At 40.0% G+C, this 23,738-nt stretch overlaps 2 protein-coding genes across 2 annotated transcripts; one reads left to right on the forward strand and one right to left on the reverse strand.

Annotated features, from left to right (window-relative positions):
- Positions 1-14,419: 14,419 nt before the first annotated feature.
- Positions 14,420-17,925, reverse strand: smn1 (survival of motor neuron 1, telomeric). Its single transcript, XM_079160896.1, has 8 exons — positions 17,800-17,925; positions 17,240-17,311; positions 17,032-17,151; positions 16,641-16,832; positions 15,894-16,073; positions 15,246-15,320; positions 14,928-15,035; positions 14,420-14,679 (listed from the first exon to the last, which is right to left on the reverse strand). The coding sequence occupies exons 1-8, from the start codon at positions 17,845-17,847 to the stop codon at positions 14,623-14,625; spliced, it is 852 nt and encodes a 283-aa protein (XP_079017022.1). The 5' UTR covers positions 17,848-17,925; the 3' UTR covers positions 14,420-14,622.
- Positions 17,926-17,996: 71 nt separating this feature from the next.
- hspb11 (heat shock protein, alpha-crystallin-related, b11) lies at positions 17,997-19,848 on the forward strand. The gene is made up of 5 exons (XM_079160577.1): positions 17,997-18,142; positions 18,273-18,379; positions 19,417-19,485; positions 19,576-19,619; positions 19,712-19,848. Exons 1-5 carry the CDS (start codon positions 18,051-18,053, stop codon positions 19,811-19,813), a joined length of 414 nt encoding a protein of 137 aa, XP_079016703.1. The 5' UTR covers positions 17,997-18,050; the 3' UTR covers positions 19,814-19,848.
- Positions 19,849-23,738: the final 3,890 nt, after the last annotated feature.

The following is a 23,738-nucleotide window of genomic DNA, read 5'->3' on the forward strand; positions in this document are numbered from 1 at the left end:
AGACGAACCAGACATGACATAAATGAGCTCTACAGACATGAGACTCATCAGTAAAGAGAAAGACAGAAATAAAGAGAGACGGAACAAAACTCATTGTTCCATATAAATAGTCAATATTAAAGAAACCCACAAAATGTAGCACTTCTATTTGCCGTGACGTCACTTTTGCCAGACCATAATGAATGTTTTAGAGGAGCTGCTGTTTGTAGTAAAAGTCTTTCTGGGTAAAGTTAAAAACAGGAGCCACAAATGTAAACATCTGCAGAAACAATATAAGAATGTAAACATCTGCAGAAACAATATAAGAATGTAAACATCTGCAGAAACAATATAAGAATGTAAACATCTGCAGAGGAGACATTAGGGGGACCATATCTCAAACTATGACAAGCATAACATCTTTAAACTTTACTGATTTCTGGTCAGCTAGGAGTGAGGCAGAAGAAAGGTTGATATGCGTGGGTCACTCTGGCTATTTTGTTTAAATTAATTGAGATATTTCACCTCCAATCACTTTTTTAATGTGCCCAACAACATGTTTAGGAGTAATGTTTGTGTTCAGGTTGTAATTTTTCATAACACTGAATTTAAATCTAATAAAAATGTTTATAGGTGGAATTTTAGTTGTCTTGCTTTCAAGTACACACGTTTGAGTTTTGTTGATTAACATGAAATATAAAAATGACATCACTCAAATAATCAGCTGCAACCATCCCTTAGTCAGCTGGTTTTCTCATCTGGCTGGCTAGTCACAGTTTTGGGGAATCCCCTGGCGAGAGCTGAATCCGGATTACATTTACACATATACACCCTGAATACATATTGAACTTTATAATGTGCCCTACACACTGTATATTTACAGGGCTAGTTACGTGGACAGTTAATCAATCAATTCTGTTTTTGATTAGTCATTTAGTCTAATAAATGTTAGAAATAGTTTAGTTTTTAGCACAATATATATAGAGATTTTTTTAAATGGCCATAGATTTTTTAATAAAATCGGTTTTCAACTGTGCATTTTTGACGGTTTCAAATTAAACACAAATATATTTTACAGCTTTTAAATGATGAACCTTATTTTGACACTTATGATTCTTGTTATGCTACAATCATAACTTAAAAAGCTGACTGCCAGACCTCTTTTAGTGCTGACAAATGGCACTAACTGGCATTCAATATGATCCATACTATCAGTGTTTTTGGTAATATAATTGTTACTTCAACATTTAAGTCTCTTTTTCACAGAAGAGTATTTTGTCTACCCTTTATATTTCATGGTATGCTCGTAGTGGCATCACTCACACTTTCAGGATGGGCCATTAAGCATCCAAATCCACCCGAGTAAACATCCAGACAAGCCGATATCGTTATTTTTCTTGAGGTATAGGCAATAATAGAAAACTAGCAACAGGCACGATAAAAGTAATTGCTGAGACAGCAGGAACAACAACGATCCAACAAGATCTGACACCACACCGTCTGCCACTGGGCCCAGTAAACAAACACATTAAAACACAGGCATGCTGGCAGGGACTAGTACACTATGCAGCATGCAGGGAAGGCAGACATGCATAATAGACCCATCTGCTCTCATAAAGTCAAACACCTGCTCGGCATCATCAGAACAAAGAGCAACATCATTGGTGGTTGTGCCCCTTCGCCCTCTTTTCTCTAAGACACAGAATTTAGACTAAATTCTTTGCTAAATGATGTGGTACAGAGTCCTTTTTTAACAGTACGAAAGGACAGAACTGCAATAAAATTCCCAAATCCATCAACCAAACACCTACAGCTGGTATTACACACAGTTCAGAGAGTGTGTGTAGGTGACTCTGCTTGCACTAAAGGAAAACATTCGTCCAAATCAGTGTAGGAGCAGGCATGCATAACACACACACACACACACACACCTCTAAACATTCCTCTGTATCGATTCCTTTCACAGTGCATTCCTCTGTATGAAAGAGAGGCGCTGACGCCATTCATTTCACAATAAAGTCAGGTAGTTATGTGATGTATAGGAAAATGGGATAAAAAGCCTCCATGTCCAGAAAAAAAGAGACTAGAACAAAGAGAACAGCAAAAAATATGTAGCATAGTAGGCGGACATAGACATGCTCCATATATTCTTCCGCCTTAATGTGGAATTGAAGGTTAATGACATGTCCCTGGAGAAGTTACAGGCTAAACTTAGAACATAGTGTTGTAACGGATTCACACAGAAAGCTAAGTGACCCTTTTGTCACTGACTATCTGGGTTTATGTTACTTTATTGTGAAGCAGCACCTATCGACCTATTCACCGTCGACCTGTTTGGTTTGCATGTCCATACACAAAACCCAAACATATCTGCTTTGTGTGTTGCCAATGTTATAACTGGGGGGCAAAAGGGGAACAAAGCAGCCATCCTTATTTGGATAACACAAAAAAAAGATTTACAAGAAAAGAGAAAAAAAAAAAAATCTGTGTTTCACAAGCTCAATTATTGCAACTATTTCTCCAGGATAGCGAGTTTGTGAGAGAATGGCATTTTTCCACATAGCGACAAAGCCTCTCATGTTTCTAAGCTGTCTGTGATAAGTCAAAGGGGGCTGACAACAAGTGTCCTGGACTGTAAATGAAACCACACACACACACATTGGAATCTGTGAGTGTGTGTGTGTGTGTGTGTCTTTTTGTCAATGTTTAACAAAGCAGTGTGGGGTCTTATGTTCACAGGAAGAAGATACCTTTGGGATGAGCCAGTCAAGTTCTGTTCTACAGTGTGTAAGCGCCAGACTCGATCGGTTTAGGTCTCTGGTGGGGTGTGAATCCAAACACAGTGAAACAGTGAGACAGTGAAAATAGATTGAGCGATAAAGGGACATAAAACAAACAGTAATCGTCTATGAGTGTCTAGAGGTAAAAGACAAAAGGAGGACTTCTGTTGTATAATCTGGATCAGGAAAGTGGGTTAGCCCTACAGTATACAGCAATTTCCCTGCTATATCAGGGGACCAGAGCCTCAAAGAAGTGGTGTGGCCCACATAATATGGCTCTTCTGGGGAAGGGAGGCGTTGCGGTTGATAGATTGTGGAGGATAAAACAGTAGAAGCTCACAGAGGCAGTAAAGATTCGTAGTATATTTCCTTAATATCAACCTTTGCCCTCAACTTTAATCCGGAAGAAACACATTGTGTTACTGTATTACATAATCTAAGCACTAATCTTAGTTTATTTTATACCTATTTAACTCTGGCATTCATATTGATTGAGATAGCTTAGTTTACAACATGGGCTGAACACCAATCCTTCCATTGTCATATATTCTCCAGAGTTACGCAGTAAAAATGACAAGAAGGGACTTTCATGGCAACAGTTCTGGGTTACTACTCTTGATTCAAAAGCATTATCCACTTCACTAACCAAGGTGGTAACCTAATGAGACAGGTTTGATGATGCATGGAGGAAGTTTCCCCATCTGCGGGAGTGGGAATGTATCCAGTGATTTCATCACCTCCATCTATCTCTCCATCTGTCAGTTAACCGTGTCACTGCCAGGGACAGCCTTTCTGCGGACAGCGCACACTGTGTGAACAAAGCCTGTCTATGTCTGATAATACGCAATGGACCTTGCTCAAGGAGACACTGCTGCTTAGTCACTGTCTGAAAAAGTGTGTGCGTGTCTGTGTGTGTGTGTATGTGTGAAACAGAGGCTGACGAACTGCAGTTATCACGAATGACTAATGAAGAGTTCAGAACAGTAGCTTTCATTCATAACACAGAACAGTAAGGAGGGTTGTAAACATACAGGCATACATGGAGATGCAGACATCTGTGAACTGGATACTTACAGTATGCTATGACTCACTTCCTGTATGTATGTGTTCATAGGGCTAGGCAATATTAAGTAAATCAAATATGATATTTATGACAAAATACCTCGATATTGTAAGGTTGACCATCGGTGCTTCACAAATATTTACATAATGAGATTTTTGATAATGAATCATTAATGTGAATATAATGACTAAGTAAGGTCAAATAAGAACAGCCTGGTTCAAAATACTTAACTTTACTGTAATGTAGCCAGGAAAAAAAACAACACTTCTGCCATATTACAATATCCAAAATCTAAAGACAATATCTGGTTTCATATCACAACAATGATATAATATCAATGTCTTGCTCATCCCTATGTGTACACACGTCCATTATCTTTCTCTGCTCTCTCTACTTGCTCAGAGTGAAGTCCTGTGACATACAAGAAAATGTACTATGTCTGTGGTTTGTTTGGGTGGGGTTCACTTGCAACCTCAGCAAAAGACCCTCAGCTGTTAAACTTGGTCCGACACCAGTTCCAGTTTCCACATAGAGACGCAGGCCACCAACCACATTCCACAGCCAAAAACACTTACGCATAAAAACATGTATCGCCCTCACACAGAGTCAGTCCAATCTTCCTCTGTTTCCATTTGCAGCAATGAGGACCAGGAAATAAATCCCCGAATAGCATCAGAACACTATAGCAATAAGTAAAAGAAGACAGTAAAAACATAAATGCATAAAAACTACTAACTACTACTAAATGCAATTCAAACAAACAACAACAATTTGACTTTTATAATTCAATTTTGCTGGAAGTCGAGCATTAAATGCCCTGTCAGTGGTCCTTAAAGGGCCTGTGTAGGAGGACATCTGCTAACTAGGAGACTAATGTGTGTGTCATGTGAAATGGGAACGAACGGAGACCTTCAGGCATTTTAAAGCCCAACAGCAAGTGAACAGACCCACAGTATATGAGGATCGTCAGCTGTTGTTCGGATAGCTCACAGTGAAAATTAACAAATTGGAGACCGAAAGAGATTATCACCACCTCACAGCAAGGACAATACGTGAATTACATTTGATGTATGAAATTTCCTTCAAACAATAGACCTATTGTGTTGAATAATAAACTATAACATAACCTTGCCTGGTTACATAAAAAGATAAAGAATGCGTGTATGTGAATTCCATAGTGAAAGAAGTAAGAATCTTTTATTAAATACTGTATTTGAACAATAAAGCTTTGTTCTCTCTTTCACTAAACTTATTAGGCAAACAGTCCAGTCATTACCATGGGAACAATAGCAAGACATTGGCTTAATTTTTCTCACGGCTTGAAGAAACTGAGATTAAACCATTTTTCATTTGTGCTAGCACTAAGAGGCTGAGTGGGAGCAGTGCTCCACAATGTCGTATACACAAAGCCTGTGTAATAAAAAAAAAGTTAAACATTTGCTAGTTCAAATATCCCTCTGCATACCAAGAAAGCCTCCAAGCAGAAAGCTCCAGTGGCCGAGCTTTGTTTGAGAGGAAGGGTTTCAGGAGGGGTAAACTTTTCCCTGGCATCTCCCCTGCACCCCTGCAGTGTTCAAGATGCCCCGAGGCTGCACATGCACACTTTAGAGTTCATACCGATTTCAGCACTGCCAGACAGTCCCAAACCAATTTGGAAGATTGGGCTATAAATCTCCGATCTCTCTCACAGAACTCTATGCAGGCCAGGCTTGGCAACTTTGACACTGTAGTTGTTCAGGAAATCTGGTAGAATGCATCCACTCTTAAGAACCCCCAGGCCTCCGAGCCCCTTAGCCTGGCATTTCATGCCCCAGAACAGGGCTCGGTTTTAGGCTCCAGTGCAGCGATGGCTCATTGTTCTCTGGGTATACAGAGATGCCTTAAGAGGGAGACTCGGGGGACGTTTTGGCATTCCTTGAAAGCGACTTTTTCCTCCCCAATGGGTTTACGGTTTGAGGTGCTTCCTCTTGCTGGCAAAAGTGTCATCCTGGCAACATCTATATGAACTCTCTACCTCTTACATAAACAGGATTAGTTCATTGCTTTTTTTCTGCCAGGCCACATTAAACACTAGCAGAAGCCACACTGAGAGGCTTTCTAGAGTGCATGATCTTCCTCTGTGAACTATGAACCAGGCATACATCCAAGCATCTGGAGAAAACATATCAGTAGACATTATCTCAGACTTGGGAGAAATAACACAAGGATGCATCAGATTCCACTGACAAAGGAAAAAAATATCCCCCCTATCTGAAAGATCAGAATACTTCATCACATCACCCAAATTCCAAAGAGTACGTTACTGCACTCCTGGTGTGGAATATGCATGGAATATATGCTGAGCAAGGGAAACACCCATAGTATCCCAAATTTCACTAAAGCCACTAGTATGTTTAGTTTGGATACTTACTGGTGAGAGTTTGTGGATCTACAGGGTGGAGAAGGGCAAAGCACCAAAAACCCACCAAACTGCAGCCAAAAGCTGTTATAGCTTTTACTAAATGGCAGGCACCCGGACCTTGCCATACACTCCTGCAGGCTGGGGGAAGAGTGTGGGTGGATGGGTGTGTCATCACACACACATCTAACCACTTCCTGACCCTGCATACTGATGCTAGTGGTAGCCACAGTGGTGTGGACTAGTGGGGACCATCCTTGAGTTAAACATAAGAAATACAGGGCATTCCATCCCCACCTCCATAATAATAACTGCACAAACCCAGGCTCCCACTGCATGTCTGTGTGGCTTTAGCTGAAACAGCAGTGCAGACGAGGACTGAGACAGAACAGAGTGCAGAGACTCACCGGTGGCCTTGTGGATCAGAGAGGAGGGATGTGCAAAGCAGATGTCTTCTCTGCTCCCACTGAGACCAGCAGGCAGTGGATCGACAAGACGGCTGCAGAATGGATTTCTGGACATATGCTTCATGAGCACGTAATCTTTTGCTCGGTTTCTCATTCTCCCTCCACTCTCTGATCATACAGCCCTGTCAATTTGTGATGCGCATTCAGCAGAATGATTCAGCACCGGACCGCAGAGGAAGTGGAGCCGGAACACAGCAAGACAGACTGGCAGGACTTCTCTTGATGATACTGATAAACTTGTATTGTATTCACAAGGAAAACAAAAACTAGCCAAGGACATCATATGTCTAAGCTTCAAACTGGACGCCTGGCAATATTTTTTTACATTTGAATCTTTTATTTACATAATTGATTGCCTTAATTAGGCACATATTCCACAGGGATCCCCAAAGTCTGGTTCTGCAGTCCCTAGATTAATAATAGCAGTCTTGGCTTCATTTGCTGCCTCGTTAACACACACACACACACACACATTTCACAAGACATTTCTGAAAACCATTTTACTCCATTCAAAAGATATTAATAGCATCCTTTTAAAAAACAAACATTAAATACAAATAGTTCACTGCTATGAATGGTCTAGTGCAACAGTTTAATTTGGATAACTTAGGCATATATGGAGAGTCCTCAAAAAAAAAGAAAGTCTCTACTGAACACACATTTCCATTGATGCATACAAATGAGTTTGCAAAACAAAGTTGGCACTACTCACTTTGGGTTCAGTCCAACGAAGGAGAATTTCCCTATCAGTTGTTTGAGCATTCAAATTTCATTCTCCGATAACATGTCATTGACCGACAGAAATTCCAGATAAACCACCGTCACATGCACACATCTCCAAAAGAGGCACACATTTTTGGCACATATAAAGGCTCACACAAACAAACGTGATATCCCTTGGCACAGGGAAAATAAGGTGCTTTCACACTGAGGTAGCCTGCTTCATTGAAATGCCACAGAGCAGTTCCACAGCGGCATTGAGAGAGTCCGAACACACAGAGCCTGAGGAAAGTCTCAGTCCCTGAAAGAGGATCATTAGCATTGGCAACAAAGGCAGAGACACAAATTAATCTTGTATGAGAACCAGCAAAGAGCAGATTACACAGTTAAGGAAGCAATGATTGTTGTTGTGAGAAGAAGGGGAGTCTTTACCCTGATAAATAACTAATACAGAGACTAAACAGGGGAATGAAATATGGGTTAGAGGTGGAATATGCGTGAAGCTTGTATTAATGATGAATGTGATAGCTCGGCATATGCCCGGTAAATTCCTTTTTATTCCCTTTTCATTTTATCTTCCTCCCGTTTCCACTTCAGCTCCCTCCTCATCTAACCCTCACCCGACCCCGCTGGCCAAATAAATACATAAATATTACATAAGGCAACACCGTTTGCTCGATCTGGGGATAATCATCAACTCGAGTAATCTGAAAAGAAAAAAAAAAAATCAACCCAAAAACAAATGAGATCATTCCCTCCTGACGGAGATACTGAACAGACTTCACCACATTAGCACTACTGCACCTCCAGGAGGTGTTATGTTTTACTGGCCTTAACGAGCTTGTCAGATATGAACTGACGCTGCTCAGATATCAGATCAGGGTAATTCTAACTGCACATCAATACGTGTGTGCCTGACTTTCTGGGTGTTAGGGCTGTTTTCCTGTGAGTTGAATTATAAACAACTAGTACACATAAGCTGACGTATGCCTGCACACACACACACACACACACACACACGGGCAAGAGAGACTCAGACAGAATCAATACCCTCTCTCTTCCATTTGCTATAATGCACCATTATCATTCCTTAAATATCCCCTTATAATTTAATCCCAATTCTCTCTCCTTGATACTCTCTTCTACACGCACGCACACACACACACACACACACACACACACACACACACACACACACACACACACACACACACACACACACACACACACACACACACACACACACACACACACACACACACACACACACACACACACCTCTTCTTTATGTCTAGTATCACCAATAACAATTTTCTGACCTTCCAAAACTGTTTACCAAACGCACACAAACACCCCTACAACTGGAACGAGTTTCTGACTGAACAACCAAATACCAGCACTCTCAAGTGAAACCAAAGTAATATGCAAACTGCCCACAGCTCACAGGCAAGTGTGTGTCTGTGTGTTTATTTGTGTGAATGAGAGGATGCGAATGGAGATCGACAGAGGGAAGACTTTCCATCACAAGAGTATTCATTTTGCCCGTCAGTAAAAAATAATTAGAGGTTAGATTGGAAGTCGCCTCTGAGCCCATCTGCTCTGCCGACAAACAGTGGCTAATATGAAGCAGATGTTGACATGGGAGCTTTGCAAGGAGGAAGAGGAAAACATGCATGAAGAGTACCGGTAATCCAGTGATAAACAGCTGAGAGGGATACAAAGGCTACAGCTCTAACTGACCCAGTTCTCAACTTTTGGAGGCAGACTTTTTTGACTTGTCCCGTGTGGGTGAATGTCCACATGACAGTCAAAACCAAGGCACTTAAAAGAAATAAAATGAGCTTTACAAAAGAGACTTTTCATTAAAATGTTGCACTATTATTCAATGAAAGTGTGTGACAACAATTCAAGGTGAATATCAAGGGAAACAGAGGTCTCTTGAGAAGTAGCTTATAATGCATTTTTAGAAATAAAAATGAGCCAGTGTGGAAAAACAAATGTCATCCAATAACCACTTGAAAGTACCAGCGTCTCAACAAAGCTATACAATATTAAACTATCAGTATTAAAACAATCCTATGAGAGATGGAACATAATAAAAAAGCACATTTAAGTTACTCTCAACACACGACGGAGAGTACCACATACACACGTTTAAGCCTCAGTAGGGATATAATTGTTTTGTTTAGAGAAAAGTGAAATGCAAAGTAGTTTGAAAATGTTTGCAATTAAGAGCTTTAATTTGAGGACGTGAACGCAGCAGCACAGCTCTCCAGTGCAGTTTAATTAAAATATCACACAAAGCAGAGCAGCGTACACACTCAAACGCCTTCAGAACAAGATAAATGTGTGCCAATAACTTAGTTTGCAGAGGGAGAGAGATCAGTCAAAGTTGTAAACATTGAATCCCCCATAGTGTGTGTGTGTCTGTTTGTTGTTAGGTGGGTCGGTGGTGATATCTGGTCTACCTGTGATGTGTCCAGGAAAACGCTCTTTCTGAACTTCCCTCGCCGTATCTCCATTTCAAGGGCAGAGCCGCGGGCAACGGTTGCTCTTGCTGTTTGATTTCGGCAAAACATCTTCTCCGCTTTCTGCCAACTTCACAGTTAGTCCTGTGCAGCCCGTTTTATCAAGCTATATTAGCCGACTTAAAGCGAGCGCAAACTGGGGAGGAATCGCTTAAAAAAGCTGCCCAAACAGCCAGGCGCAGATCCAGGTGGCACAAAACGGCCCCACCAGAGGAAATAAAACTGCCAAGAGATTAAGGCAAGCGCCCAAATCAAACACTGACGTTTCTTCTGATGTAGGACCCGAGACTGAAAAACGGATTCATGGAGTCTTCCTTTCACAGCTGACTTTTAACTTTCCCCAAACACTGCCCCTTGTGCGCGCAGCAGTGAGTGACACGGTGACACCCCATGCGGTGGAGCTGGGACCTCACTTTGCCCCGTCCTGTATCCGGAGACCCCTACTGGCGAAGGATGCCTTATAGAGATTTACTATAGCGACAGTATGTCTGTGGTAGGCCTGTTTATGAAAGTCATTCAGTAGAGATGGATAAAGCATGACACTACACCGCCATTTATGTTTTACTAACATGTGTAGCCTTAATAGGCCCTTCTCACAGCAGTCATTCTGACGGTGTCATTGCAGGGTTAACACAGGTGTAATTAATGACATTAATTAATGATGGCCTTGTTTCATTTAGGTTGGCCAGGGCCCTGGTATTATGCATGCTGGCTCACTGGATTGACTGTGACACATATAGATTTGGACCATAATTAACGTTATTAATTGCACCTGTGTTTACCCTGCGATGAAATGGCTGCTGTGAAAAGGGTCTATTATTTAATTCTGCCATATAACTTTATAACTTTCATCGAAATTACCACCACTTTTTTAAAAAATGTACTTTGACCTATAGTTCCATATTATTATTTCAACTTATAATCATTTTAGGCTGTTTTTTTTAAATGTGTTTTCCTACCCCTGACACAATGTATTTAAATTAAAATGATTAAAGTTCCTCAGAATTCAATGTGAGAACATTACTCCACAGTGTAGGACCATGCTTAATTTCAGTTCCCTCTTCTACTGATAAATGTGTCTACTATGGTTTAAATTGGCTAAATGTATACGTGAAAGGTACTATACAAATAAGTTATTGTGCAGATGCCATTTTTAGAGCTGTACCACTCCATTGAATGAAAACAGGTTTGACACCGTTGGAGCGCTTGAGGTCTTCACTATAATACATAAGGGTGATGTTTGGCCAAGTAATGTGCCTTTTAATGATGAATCTACCAGTGAGTCCAGGTGGATTGATGAGGTTATTATGGCTTCACATAAAGAACATGCCATAAAACAAATATCTTGACCTGTCAAAGGACCAGACACTTTTAATATGTTTCAGGGGATATTTCTTTACTACTCTTTGGCCTTTGAGAATCCCCATGTCCTTAATACTAATAACACAGCTTATTACAGGGCTGTAAAGTGGGGGGTATGTGCTTTGCTTTCATGATATAACATTTTATTAACAAGGATCTGTAACAGAGCATGAATGTGAATCATGCTCTGTGGCTGCACCAGGACTTTACTGGACCTGCTGTGAGTGGAATTCTGAAAGGTCAGAAGGTTATAAAGGATCAGTCTCTCCGAGGCAGAGGTCACATCCACATAGAGTGTGAGAAGGGTTTGCTGGGAAGTCCCAGCCTCGTGACACAAGGTGAGACCAGAAACAATTTCAATAAAGTGTGTTAAAATTGATTTAGGATAATGTCAAATTGATAAGATTATTAGTCAAATATATTATGAAAGAATTGCTTATTAGTAAATAACAAACAAACAAACAAGATTTAACTCCTATTTTGGTAATTTCATTATTTTCTTTTTGCAGTATGGATAAGAATGAACAGTGTTCAGGATGCACTGAAGATCATCCAAGGAGAAGACATTTTTGTCTTGTAAAACATATCTGAAAAATATGTTTTGGTTAAACCTAACCAGAAAAGTTATAATTTTGATATGTGTTGTGGAAATGCAAATAAAAAGGCATATCTTTGTTACTAAGCAAAAAAAAGGCTTCATTTTTAAATGAGCAATACATTAACACACATTGTGACATATATGTAACATTAGTATTTAGAAAATATTTTCAGAAATATGTTCCATGTGGTCCATTTGTCTGTTTTATATCCCCTATAATTTTCCTTTCAGGAAAAATGGGTTTGTGTTGTTGTGGGTTAAAAATCCTTTAGTGACGCAAGGCTAAATAATCAATGCGATAAGATCTACATCAGGGTATGTAATTGCGAGCCATTGTTCACTCTGAACTGCTTTAATTAACACATAGGCAACTCTTCAAACCCATTGTCTAGCATTATGGTGATGGTGAGCATTTTTTGTGAATTTTTGTCCTAAATCATAAATAGCCTTAATACAGAAATCTGTTTTCCGTCAACCAGTTATACAATCTTGTTTGTTCTCTTCAGGACAGATGTATAAGTAGTGTTGCATTTCCCATATTTCAACCAATTTGGTGCACTATGCTCACTCTATCTTAAACATATAATGATGTCTGTAGTTCTGCAATGAGGGCTTGTGTAGCCCGTTTCTCTAATCTCCCCCCAAGTCTCTTATTTAAAAGCAGGATGTTTGTTGATGCTGGGAGATGCTGGAGTGTGAGTAAATAGCTGAAGGCGCTGAAACTCATGCAACAATGTGATCCCGCTTGGATGTCTGTCTGTTTCCTAGAAGGGACTATGTGAAATGCAGATTATGCTTACACGCCTCATGCCACTCTGGACAGTAGGGGGTAGACAGTCACAGAGGGGAGCAGTGCTTTCCCAAGCTAGGTCTGACCCCCTTTTAACTCCTCGCTGGGCTCCATCGAGCCCTTTGGGCAGCTCAGTTTGCTGCAGTCAGGCAAGCATGGGGCTTATGTGCAGGCTTTGCCGTGGCAGAATTTAAATCCATCTGTGGGGAAAAGATAGGTCTGGTTTATCACCCCTCGTTTATAGTGCATATTATATTTGTAAATCCCACAAACTACATTTTCTCCTGTTACTGTCCCTCTTCTTTATCTTTTGCCCACACAAATGCACACAAACAGGACAAAACAAAACTGACTGCTACAGTGAGAATCAAATACAGCAGTCAACACGGGCACAGCGGGCTATAAAGTGCCGACCACAGTCTGTACACAAACAAAGGGGCCGCTCTTTACTCAGAGAGAAATGGCTGTGGAGCAGCTGGAGGAAGATCACATGATGCAAAAAAACAGGAGACAATCATGCTGTTACACGATGGTATCACAAAATCCTATTGTTTCTCTCTCTGCCTCACATACTCATACAATGTATGATCAATTGCCCACCAGTTTAGAACCAGAGGAGTGGGTGTATACAGGCAGCAAATCACCAGAATAGCAAATACGGGAAATCTATTCGGTTTCCTTTTCATGGAATGAAAGCGCTACAGGCTCAGCAGCATGATTGTGGCTGATCCCACTGTAATTACATGTGGTTTTCTATATTCTAAATATATACACATACAGTAACTATAACCCTACGTCTTCTACTGTTATTACATTATTAAACTTGAAGAATTCCAGGATCAGTTTTCAGGACTACTCTGGAAATAAATAACGGGTGTGCAGACCCAAAGTTATCAAGACTGTAATCAACCTCATGTTCTCATTCCAACCAAGCATACCATATGAAGGCCATACAACATTGGTGCATCTACTCAAATGGTATTCAAACACCCCAATGTTTCCTCTGACCGATAAACACCCTTTTATCTTTATTTAAAGCTTGTAAGTCTGAGCTTGTCAAGTGTAAAGGATGTTAAGAAGAAATATATTTCAGTGATCTTAATGTTTCAATGACTTTAAGGATCCAATTTTTTTATCTGCACAATGTGTCACACTGTCTGTAGTTGCAACCATGACTATTATCACTCTGAATATGCACCCATCTTATGTGAAAAAACTATATTATGATGGATGCAATCCTATATTGGGCAGTAGACAAGGGAACAAAAAAAATAAAAAGAGCATACTATACATATACTGGAAGGACTCTCTGAATTAACTGCGTGGAAAGCACAAGAGGGACTAAAGCAGGACTCAAGTCTGGCTTGCGATCACATTCTTAGCATGCCAACAGACACACACGTACAGAGTGTTTTAGCAGTGGTTCTGCACAGGTTTAAACACCTAACCATTATGTGTTAATGCCACATTTTCCTAAAACATGAATACATTATACTAGTCTGACTTCTGCTGGACATTACTTGCCATTACAACCACACATCGAGTGTCACATACACATTTGGGTAACCATTCCCTCTTTTGCTAATTAGAAAAACAAATGAGAAAAATATATTTATAATGAGTGAAAAAAGCTGGCTATAATTACACACATTTGCTGCCCAATAAAGTTTTATTTCACAACAGTGCGTCTATGCTACAGTGCAATAAAAACAAAATAGCAAGCAAGTTACCAACTGTGCTCCGATAGCCTTTATTTACTCTATTTACAAAGAATACAAAACTCTCCTCCTTGAGCTTCGATGAACTCAGCATGTACACTGAGTTAATGACATTTCATTGAAACAAGAAAAACAAACATCAGGCACAACAGGAAGGAAAGCTGCTGCACTAGGTGACACCTTGAGAAACTGAAACTATGAAATGTTGAGTTGATCATTTCATTTGTGGTGCAGTTTCGTCCAATTGGCAGCTTCTTTGCGTCCTTGTTTCAACCCCTGTAAAGAGAAGATGTTAATATAGCTTTCCTTTCAAAACCAAGGACTCCCACGTATGATGCCACAGGAGGCATTTGATGAAAAGGCTCTTCTTGCCAAGAACAGCGAAAATTGAGTAACTTAAAAGGCCAAATTACCATACACACCCACTGCTTTTCACTACATAATGCAAGAGACTGAACCTGTAAATACAAGCAGTAAATCCCCTTTATAGCCTATAATGAATCAGTCAGCTTCCGTGTACATACCAAGTAGTATCCCGTGTGATATCCACTCATGTACCAGGAGATGAGCACGCTGCCCAAAGCCTCGTCATCCACCATGTCAGGGCTCATAGGCGGAGGTGGAGGGATCATCTGAAGCAGAGAGAGTGGGATCACAATGCAGATGCTGCAAGCTGATAATATATGTTGTCTATCAATAACACGTGAAATTGACAGGTGTTTCTCAATTTACCAGCTGAGTGAGTAAATGTGTGCTTTTGACATCTTGATTGCATACCCAATAGCTAAAATAAAACAGTTTTTGCATTTCTAATTAGTATACAGGAATATTTTCCAACTCACTGGTGGACCAAAAGGCATCATGGGAGGCCAGGGAGGAGGTACAGACCCGTGACCACCGGATCGTCTGCTTCCTCCCTGGTAGAGGACACAGAAGAAGATAAAAACAAAACAAAAAGGAGTTGAAAACAACACACTGTGAACTCATTTTGCTTAAATGGGAGTTTAATGGCTTAAACATCCCTCTCTTCAGTGAACTATTCCCGACATTAAATAAGTGCAGTCTGAGGCTCATTCCTTTCTAGTAATCTCACTAACTTCCATATATAGCATGTGCAACCTGTAAGAAAGGCTTAATATATTTTTCATTTTAAAACATATTTTACTATTCCTCTTTTTATGACCTTATACAGAATTACATCAACATAGAGGCTAGACCTATTAACATAAATGCCAGTTAAATTCATTGCAATCCAATACAATCTCCCGGCTATAAATGCCAACTCTGAGAGGTTGTTGTTTATATTCTAGTTTTATTGTTCACATTGTAAACAGTTTGTTTATTATTTCCTTTTATTATTCATTTTGCTGCACCAATGAGCTACCATTAGAACCTTTTAAACTCAAGAAATATGTATGAAAGTAGTGTATTACCAGTTCATTTTGTTTGCTGACTTATAAGGAAAGGAGTTATGGGGTCTTTCTTCTTACCCGTTTGAAATCATGCATGGGAGGTGGGCCTTGAGGAAACCCAGGGAAACCAGGAGCCCACATAGGAGGAGGTTCTCTGTGGGCCTTGGACTTCTGGGGTTTACTGTGTGGCTGTGGTTTGTGATGGCTTGGTGTGGTTGACCGGTCACTTTCCTCTGTGGATGATTCTGCCTCCTTTACCTGAATTGCAGAGACACATTACTTTAGCCTTAATTTGTCATTTTACTTTCATACCTTGGAGACTATACATTTCTGAAATTGCTGAGTAAATATTCAATATTTTCTTTCAGAAGGTACAGGCAAAGACTGAACAAAATAATATGAAGTTATCTGTAGCTAAATGAATCTACAATCCATATTAAATGCAAGTGATTTACTAATTACAACTTGGATTGATGACACAGTGACATAGCAATTTGTTATGATCATTAAATTCCAGGATTTGGATAAAAATCCAGTAATATAAAAGACATTTGTCACTTTGCCTCAACTGACCTCATCTGTCAGTTATTATCTACTATTGCGTTCAGTCTATAGTGGCCAAATAAAAACAAACCGGCCTGCCTGAGAATACCAGGTTTGCGTTAGCTCATTTCCAGATGATCACTTTATGAAAAATGACTAGCTCCTGTTCACAGTCAGCAAAATATAAAGTTGGGGAGCCATCTACAAATTGAGGATGCAACCACCATCAACGTGTTAAATAAAGAGGTAATCATTTATCATAATGCACTTGCACTGCTTTACCTTGGTATTCGTTTCTTCATCACCCTCAGAGATCTCCGACAGTAAGTCTTCAAGGTTCTGCTCCTCCTCGTTGCCGTATTCTGTATAAACAACTACACAAGTGCCCCTCTTCTCGTCTATGAAGGAGATAGTGGCTGCATAGAGCTGGCCATCCTCTGACCAGTATGCACTGCACGAGTCCCCAACCTGCCACTGTGACACAACATAACAAAGTGTAACCATGACTATAACCGTAGTATTTTGGTTGGCTTCCTGTCTGAAGGTAACCAAATCTAGAATCACAAATAGGGTGAACCAACCACGACGTTAGATCAATACCATATGTTGCCTTATGTGTTAAAATGTCTATGATGTTGATATTCATCTGTATTCTTAAATACCCGTTACGCACCTCTTTGTCTGGGGGTGCATTCATTCTTTTCCTGCTCTGGTTCTTTTTGTTGTTCTTGCGTTTCTTTCCTGGTGGGTTTTTCTTGGAGGCCTCTGGCTCATCTTCACCCTTCAGGGCAGTCTGGCCCACAAATCAAGAGCAGCACATGAGTGGAAAAGGCAAACATAAACGTTTTGCATGCACATACACGGCAAGGCACCCATTTTACCTTGAATGATGAAACAGCCTTGTCATAAGCCTTTATCAATGCTGTGTCATCCCATATATCCGAATCGTCACTCTGGAAAAGAGAACAGATTAAGTGCCTCTGCAAATGAAAGATACACGTTTTCACATGCATGACAGAAAAGATGCAAAGTTATTGTGTACTCTTGCTCTTGATGTCATACATTTTACAGTGAGCTAAGTGCATTTTTTGCAGCTGAACTGACGCCTGACCCTGACCTGTCATGTTTATCATTGCACTGTGGAGGGGATGCTACAGTAAGTGCAACATCTATGAGCAGCTAAAGCTAACTCCCGTGATGCCTCTCCAACACATTGCATACAATCATGGCAACACCTCGACTACAGAAACACCTCAGGTTCACTGAGGATTTCTGGTTTCAATTTTAACTATTGCTTTTGTCTTTGTTACCCGACTAAGCAGAAGTCAGCGCTGGTTTGTAGCTTAGCTTCCTAGCTCAACAAACCAACCAAACATATATAGCGTAACACAAAGGTTCGCGTGTGTTGTCAAATTAAGCTCACTAGCGCGTCATAACCAACCTGTCCAGCTCCACGTGAGAACAACACGTCTTTGCATCCATTCGCCATGTGTAGATGTGTAAATGTAACCGCTCACTGCTAATTGCTACACAAACTACTGAGCAACGTGCGTCGGAAACGATGACGTGGTATAGAGAGCTTGACGTATATATCCTGCGACCGAGTGGTTGGCTTGGCAACAAGAGTAACGTTAGCTAGGTTAGCTTAGTTAGTCGTTGACCAGAGGAGACTGTTGTGTCTTATTGTCGAAGATGATCGATTCCTCACTAAGTTCTTTGGGTGCAAAAGTTGTCGTCGCTGCATCCAGCGATGAGAATCACCCACCAGAAAACATCACTGACGGGTAAGTGTTAAATTAACGTTGTTGGTTTGTGAAATAACACCAATGTTTTGTGAAAGTTGATGCCAGTTCATCTTATTTTTTACTGAATCTGAAACCCATCGGATCAACGTTTGTTTGTCCCTTCACCCAGAAACACGAGCACGTTTTGGATGTCCACCGGGATGTTTCCTCAAGAGTTCATCATTCGCTTCGCTGAATCCACGCAGATCTCTGCTGTGACAGTGGACAGCTATAATGGTATGGAGGCTCACACATACTGTTACTGTCAAATTCATTGTTTGAGTATTATTGTCTGCACTGTAAACACAGGTGGAGTAATTTTGAGGTTTGAGATTAAGTCAAGACTACATTTTCTTCTGGGAATCTTTTTATTTTTGTTTTGATCAATATTGTTTCACAATTGTAATCACAAGTAAAGATGTGTTTTATGTTATGACCAGTTGAGAAACACTATACATTATTTTCCTCAAACTCTTTGGTTATAGATGTGAATTTAACTTTTATTTACATTGTTCAAATCACAAAAGACATTTGAAGGAGGAACAACATGAATTGAATAAATGTACATAAAGAAGACATCTATAAGCTAGTGGAGTCTATATCCATGCTGCCTGCACTGTGAGTGCTGTGCTTTGAGCTAGAAGCTAACGCCAGCATGCTAACATGCATCAGATATGCTCACAATAACAATGCTCACATGCTTCAGGTATGGTGTTGTTAGTTTAGCATGTTGGGAAGCAAACATGTGCTAATTAGCAATAAACACAAAGTACAGCTGATGGTAATGTCATCAGATTTGCTGGTATTTGGTCATAAACCAAAGTATTGAACCTGATGGTGGCACTAGATGGAGATGAGATTACCAAAGTGATTACAGTTTTTCCTGAGAGGGAATTAAAAATGTAAAGCAAATTGCATGGCAATCCATCCACCAGTGTTTGAGACATTTTATTGAAAGCCACAAATGTCAACCTCATGGTGGTGAAGAAAAGGATCACCAACGTCACGAGGATACATCATTTGGGAACCATGAATGTCTGTCAATAGTTGTTGAGACGTTTCAGTCTGGACTAAAGTGGTGGATAATAGAGCCATGCTAGCCCGATAATATAGCATATAAAGTGTAATTAGCAATTTCACCACATTCAACACGCTCATTGCAAAAATAAATCTGTTTCTAGGCAGTAGTGACAGACCAACATTTTCACAGTTTGTCATTTTTTTTGTTGCTAAAATCATTTATGGATATCTGGTTGTGTTTTTTTCTCTTGCAGTCAAGCATCTAAAGATAGAAAAGAACACCTCACCAAATGCCTCCCAATTTGAGTCTGTTACGGAGCAAGGTAAGATGAACATCCATCTATCGTTGGTCAACACATTCGGTTTTAATGCTAAATATTTAAAATTGGTGTTAACAAAGTGATGTCTTGTAGAATTTAAACATACAGAGGGACATCTTCAGTCAAACACTATTTTGGTAAGTCGAGTTAAAAAAATATCATGTAAAATATGTACATTTCTAGAGTTAACACATAAAACAACTACTTGTCTTTTTTTTCTATTTTCCAGCTAAATGGAAGCGATGCAACGCACCTTCGTTTTATCATCACATCGGGATATGATCACTTCGTCTCAGTGCACAGAGTCAGTGTACAAAATGTACAAACTTGATTGTTGTGAATTAAAGCCCTGTGTTTATATATACCGTACATATGGCTTTATGTAATTTTTTGACCAGTGTTCATATGAGTAGATCTCATTGTTATATGCTGTTTAGATAACACACACACACACACACACACAGATATCTTGTCCCTCGTGGCAGACGGCTGTCAAACAGTAACTTAGAATCTGATAAGCATATTCCTGGAATATTCAATCAATGCATGTCTAAACAAAATTAATGTTATCATCTTAATCTTATCAGTGAGGTTGTAATTGCAGACAAAGCATATGATTGAAAGCTATGGTGAATTTTGAAATCTCCCCTCAACGTCTGAAATGAGCTTGAACTCATTTTCTGTGTTTGTGGTTATTTAATGCTATGGATTCACTCACAGGGCTTTTTTATTGCACATTCAAATGTTCCTAGCTAATTTCACAAGCTGATAGTTGGCAAAGCTTTACAATGAAATAGTTGGATTGTGATGAATGGTAGAATTACTTACAAAGGAAGTTTCTCTCTGTGTGAGAGATAGAGTTAATTAACAAATTTTGAGCAGTTGGGGCTTACATTGGCATCCGGACAACCTCCCCCCCCCCCCCCCCCCCCCCCCCCCCCCATGAGCAGATTTTGACATCCCCATAGAAATGGGAATGCAGCTGGGGGGCTGGGCAACCAGATGGTTTCCCAGCCAACCCGCAAGTCTCTAAAGACTGCGGGCCTATTCACACAAAGTACTCCAGCCACCTCCTGTACTTATATCTCTCTCACACACACACATACACACACACTCGCACTCAAACTGACTCCTATCTACCTCTATTGCCATTTCAACTTGTCGGTAGCAAAGGGTTCTGCAGTGTGCGAGGACCCTTTGGGACTCCCTCCCCAATTACTTTGCTGACTGTGGAGGAGCTTGGGGATTTGCTGAGGCTGTTTGCTGTAGCTTGGTCTGCATGCAGGCCTCCAAATATACCAATACAAAAATGAAATGCATGCCTGAATAACCAGCCCCCTGATATTGTAGAGCAACTAATTGCTTAGGGGTATGGCTGGGATATAGCACATTTGAGTATGTGAGTGTGTAATGAGGGCAAGGTAGAAACTCATACAGTGTTATTGACTCATCTATTATTTACAGGTATGGAATATTTATTATAATGTTGGAGGTGAGAGTCGGACAAGCAAATGAAGTGCAAACTCCCTTTTCATAGGAGAACAATTGGATATTTTTCCACAATAGTTTATATTGTGAATGTATCACATTTGTTTGCTGTGAATATTTAAGCAGAGATGGCTATTTTGCATGTTGAACAGGTTTGCAAACGCGCCTCCCCATTACTAATGAATTCAGGCCCTTTTGTGCTTGACTGTCAGCCGATCAGGAGAATCACAGCAGGATATGAGTGCATTATTATCATGTCACTGCAGGGCAGGGCTAAATTATCACCCCATGTCTTCTGACGCCTGCCTAACTGCTTTCCAATCGCACAGAGGCATCTGCTGGACAACAACTCTGTATGTTCAGCTGAGTCCGTACAAAGAGATGTATAACCTTTCCAAAACCACAAAATGGATGATTTTTTAAAAAGATAAATAAAATGGAAAGCTTGAATTAAATACAAGTTATAATGTGCCATTAAAACCCCCCCTTTTCATCTATTCTGCTGGTAAAGCACACTAAAGCACATGACAACATTGCAGCAAGGATCTATGTTTATTGTATACAATCATGTATTCCTCTGTGATGTTTCTTGTACGGTTACTTTGAGTAAGGAATCCCATCATCCAGTCAGCTCTGTTGTTTTCTTTCATGTCAAACCAGCAACTTTGAATTTCTTGTTATCTTTTCTGTGTGGTCCTCCATTCATGTCAGTGACGGAGCCATGCGTACTGACAATGGGCTTTAATTTGATTTCAGTTTTGATTTGGTCCAATCTGCTTTGTAATGACAGAAGATGAGCTGGAAAGAGCTGCTGGATGAGGAAGGAAACACTATAAAGGCAGAAATTATATGATTCGGCGGGGTAGGAAAACAATCTTCTCATTATTTAAGTCCAAAAGGACTGGAGAATGATAATGAGGGATTGACAAAGAGCCCAGTTGAAGACAGCTTTGAATATATATCAATAACATTCATATTTATTTATAAATCCAGCATTTGCTTGTGAAGTTGTGCAGTAAAAGAGTAGTTTGTCAAACCTCATTTTTCAGAATGTAATACCTCTAAATATTTATAGCCGCAGTAATGTCTATTGTGATGTGGTGTACTCAATCAAAGGTATTCACCCATGAACCTTTCAAGTGCATGCAGTTTTAGCAATCATTCAAAGCCAACATAAAGCAGATTAATATGTCTGTTGATGTTTGAACACAGATGGATCGGACCGTCGTGTTTCTCTGGTTAAAAGAGCCTCAGTGAACAATATTATTCCTGAGATCGATGTCAAATTCTTGTTTAGATAAACCGAGTTTTATAATACAGCAAAGTAAAATAGCAAAAGTGTAAGAACGAGCACTGATGCACAAATGACCTGTGTTTGCACCCTAGCATGTTTGTTGGTACTGATTTCCAATTATATCCCCCTCTGTTTCACTGAGGCCTTTTTACCCAAAGATGTACTTTGGGTTTCATTTCATCAATTGAATTCCAAGAATGTTTCACCAGTGCCATAGCTGCACTATCAACCGTGCTTTTGCTGTTTCCCTATTTGACCACTTCTCTGTGCTAAGGACCAGAGTAAGGGCTGTAAAACACTTTTGAGTTTGAGTGTCCTCGGTTACAGCACCTCACCTCATAGTTCCATTTAGTCTGTCTGCCTCCAAATCTCTCCCGACCTGATGTGGTAATGTAATGTAATGGTGGGTAGCTGAGCAAGCTCAAGCAGCCTCATTACAGAGATTGCCACACATTCTTGACCAGCGCAGTGTGTGCATATATTTCTGCCTGATAGTCTATGTGAGCCCCCGAGTATTGAGTGGGTGGAGTAGTTCAACTTTTGCTTCACAAACTACTTTGCCCTTGTGGGAAGTGGAATAGCTCCAAAATAGTAGAGCCAAATGTCCGGGGCTGCTGCTATAGGAAGGATTGTTTGTCTCCAAGTGGAACAGTGCCAGCTAACTCTCACAAAGTTAGATGAACGGGGAGAGAGATAGACAATCACCCTTTTTTCCTTTGTTTTTCTCTTAAAATATTTGTATTATTGTATTCTGTCCCGCATCGTTTCATCTCTTTCTCTCTCTCCAAACCCACACAGAACAGAAAGTGAATCCCAAAATTTGCATTTGCCCTTGGTATCTGTCAGAGGTGTTCTCTGGTGTATTATGTGCATTTCTGTATCAGGAATGAACAGGTCCAAGGCATAAGGTTTGCTTTAACAAAGTGCTGGTTTTCATGCACACTCAGACAAAGCAGTAACACCGCCCACCTATTGTCCGTAGATGGATTAAATTTGATTTTATAGTTCAACTACAACCGTTTGACCTCATCGACACAGCAAGCCTGAATTTATAATGAAATATTATGTCAATGATATATCTGTTCAGTGGAGTGATGGTTGTTTTATGAGTGTTATTAGGATCTATCACCTGAATTGACACATGTAATGGCAATGCTTTGCAGAATCAATTCACTGTGTCGTTGAAATGTTCTCAGTAACAGAAAGTTTGAGTTCATCCAGAGAATGATGAAAACATACTTTTGACATAATAAAATATATCTACTGCAGTATAGTGCATATTGACTTAACTTTTCACTGTTGATTTAAATTGAAAGGAAATACATTATTTAAACATGTATTTTGAAGTGCAAAACACTTTTACATTGGTGGAAATAACAAATATTCACATCATAAGACCTGTGAATTGCTTTGAAATGACTCATAAAATGGTTTTGAATAGTTTTTCATGCACAAACCCTCTGACAATGGACAG

Source organism: Pholis gunnellus, assembly GCF_910591455.1.
Source record: "Pholis gunnellus genome assembly, chromosome: 6".
NCBI classification, from domain to species: Eukaryota; Metazoa; Chordata; class Actinopteri; order Perciformes; family Pholidae; genus Pholis; species Pholis gunnellus.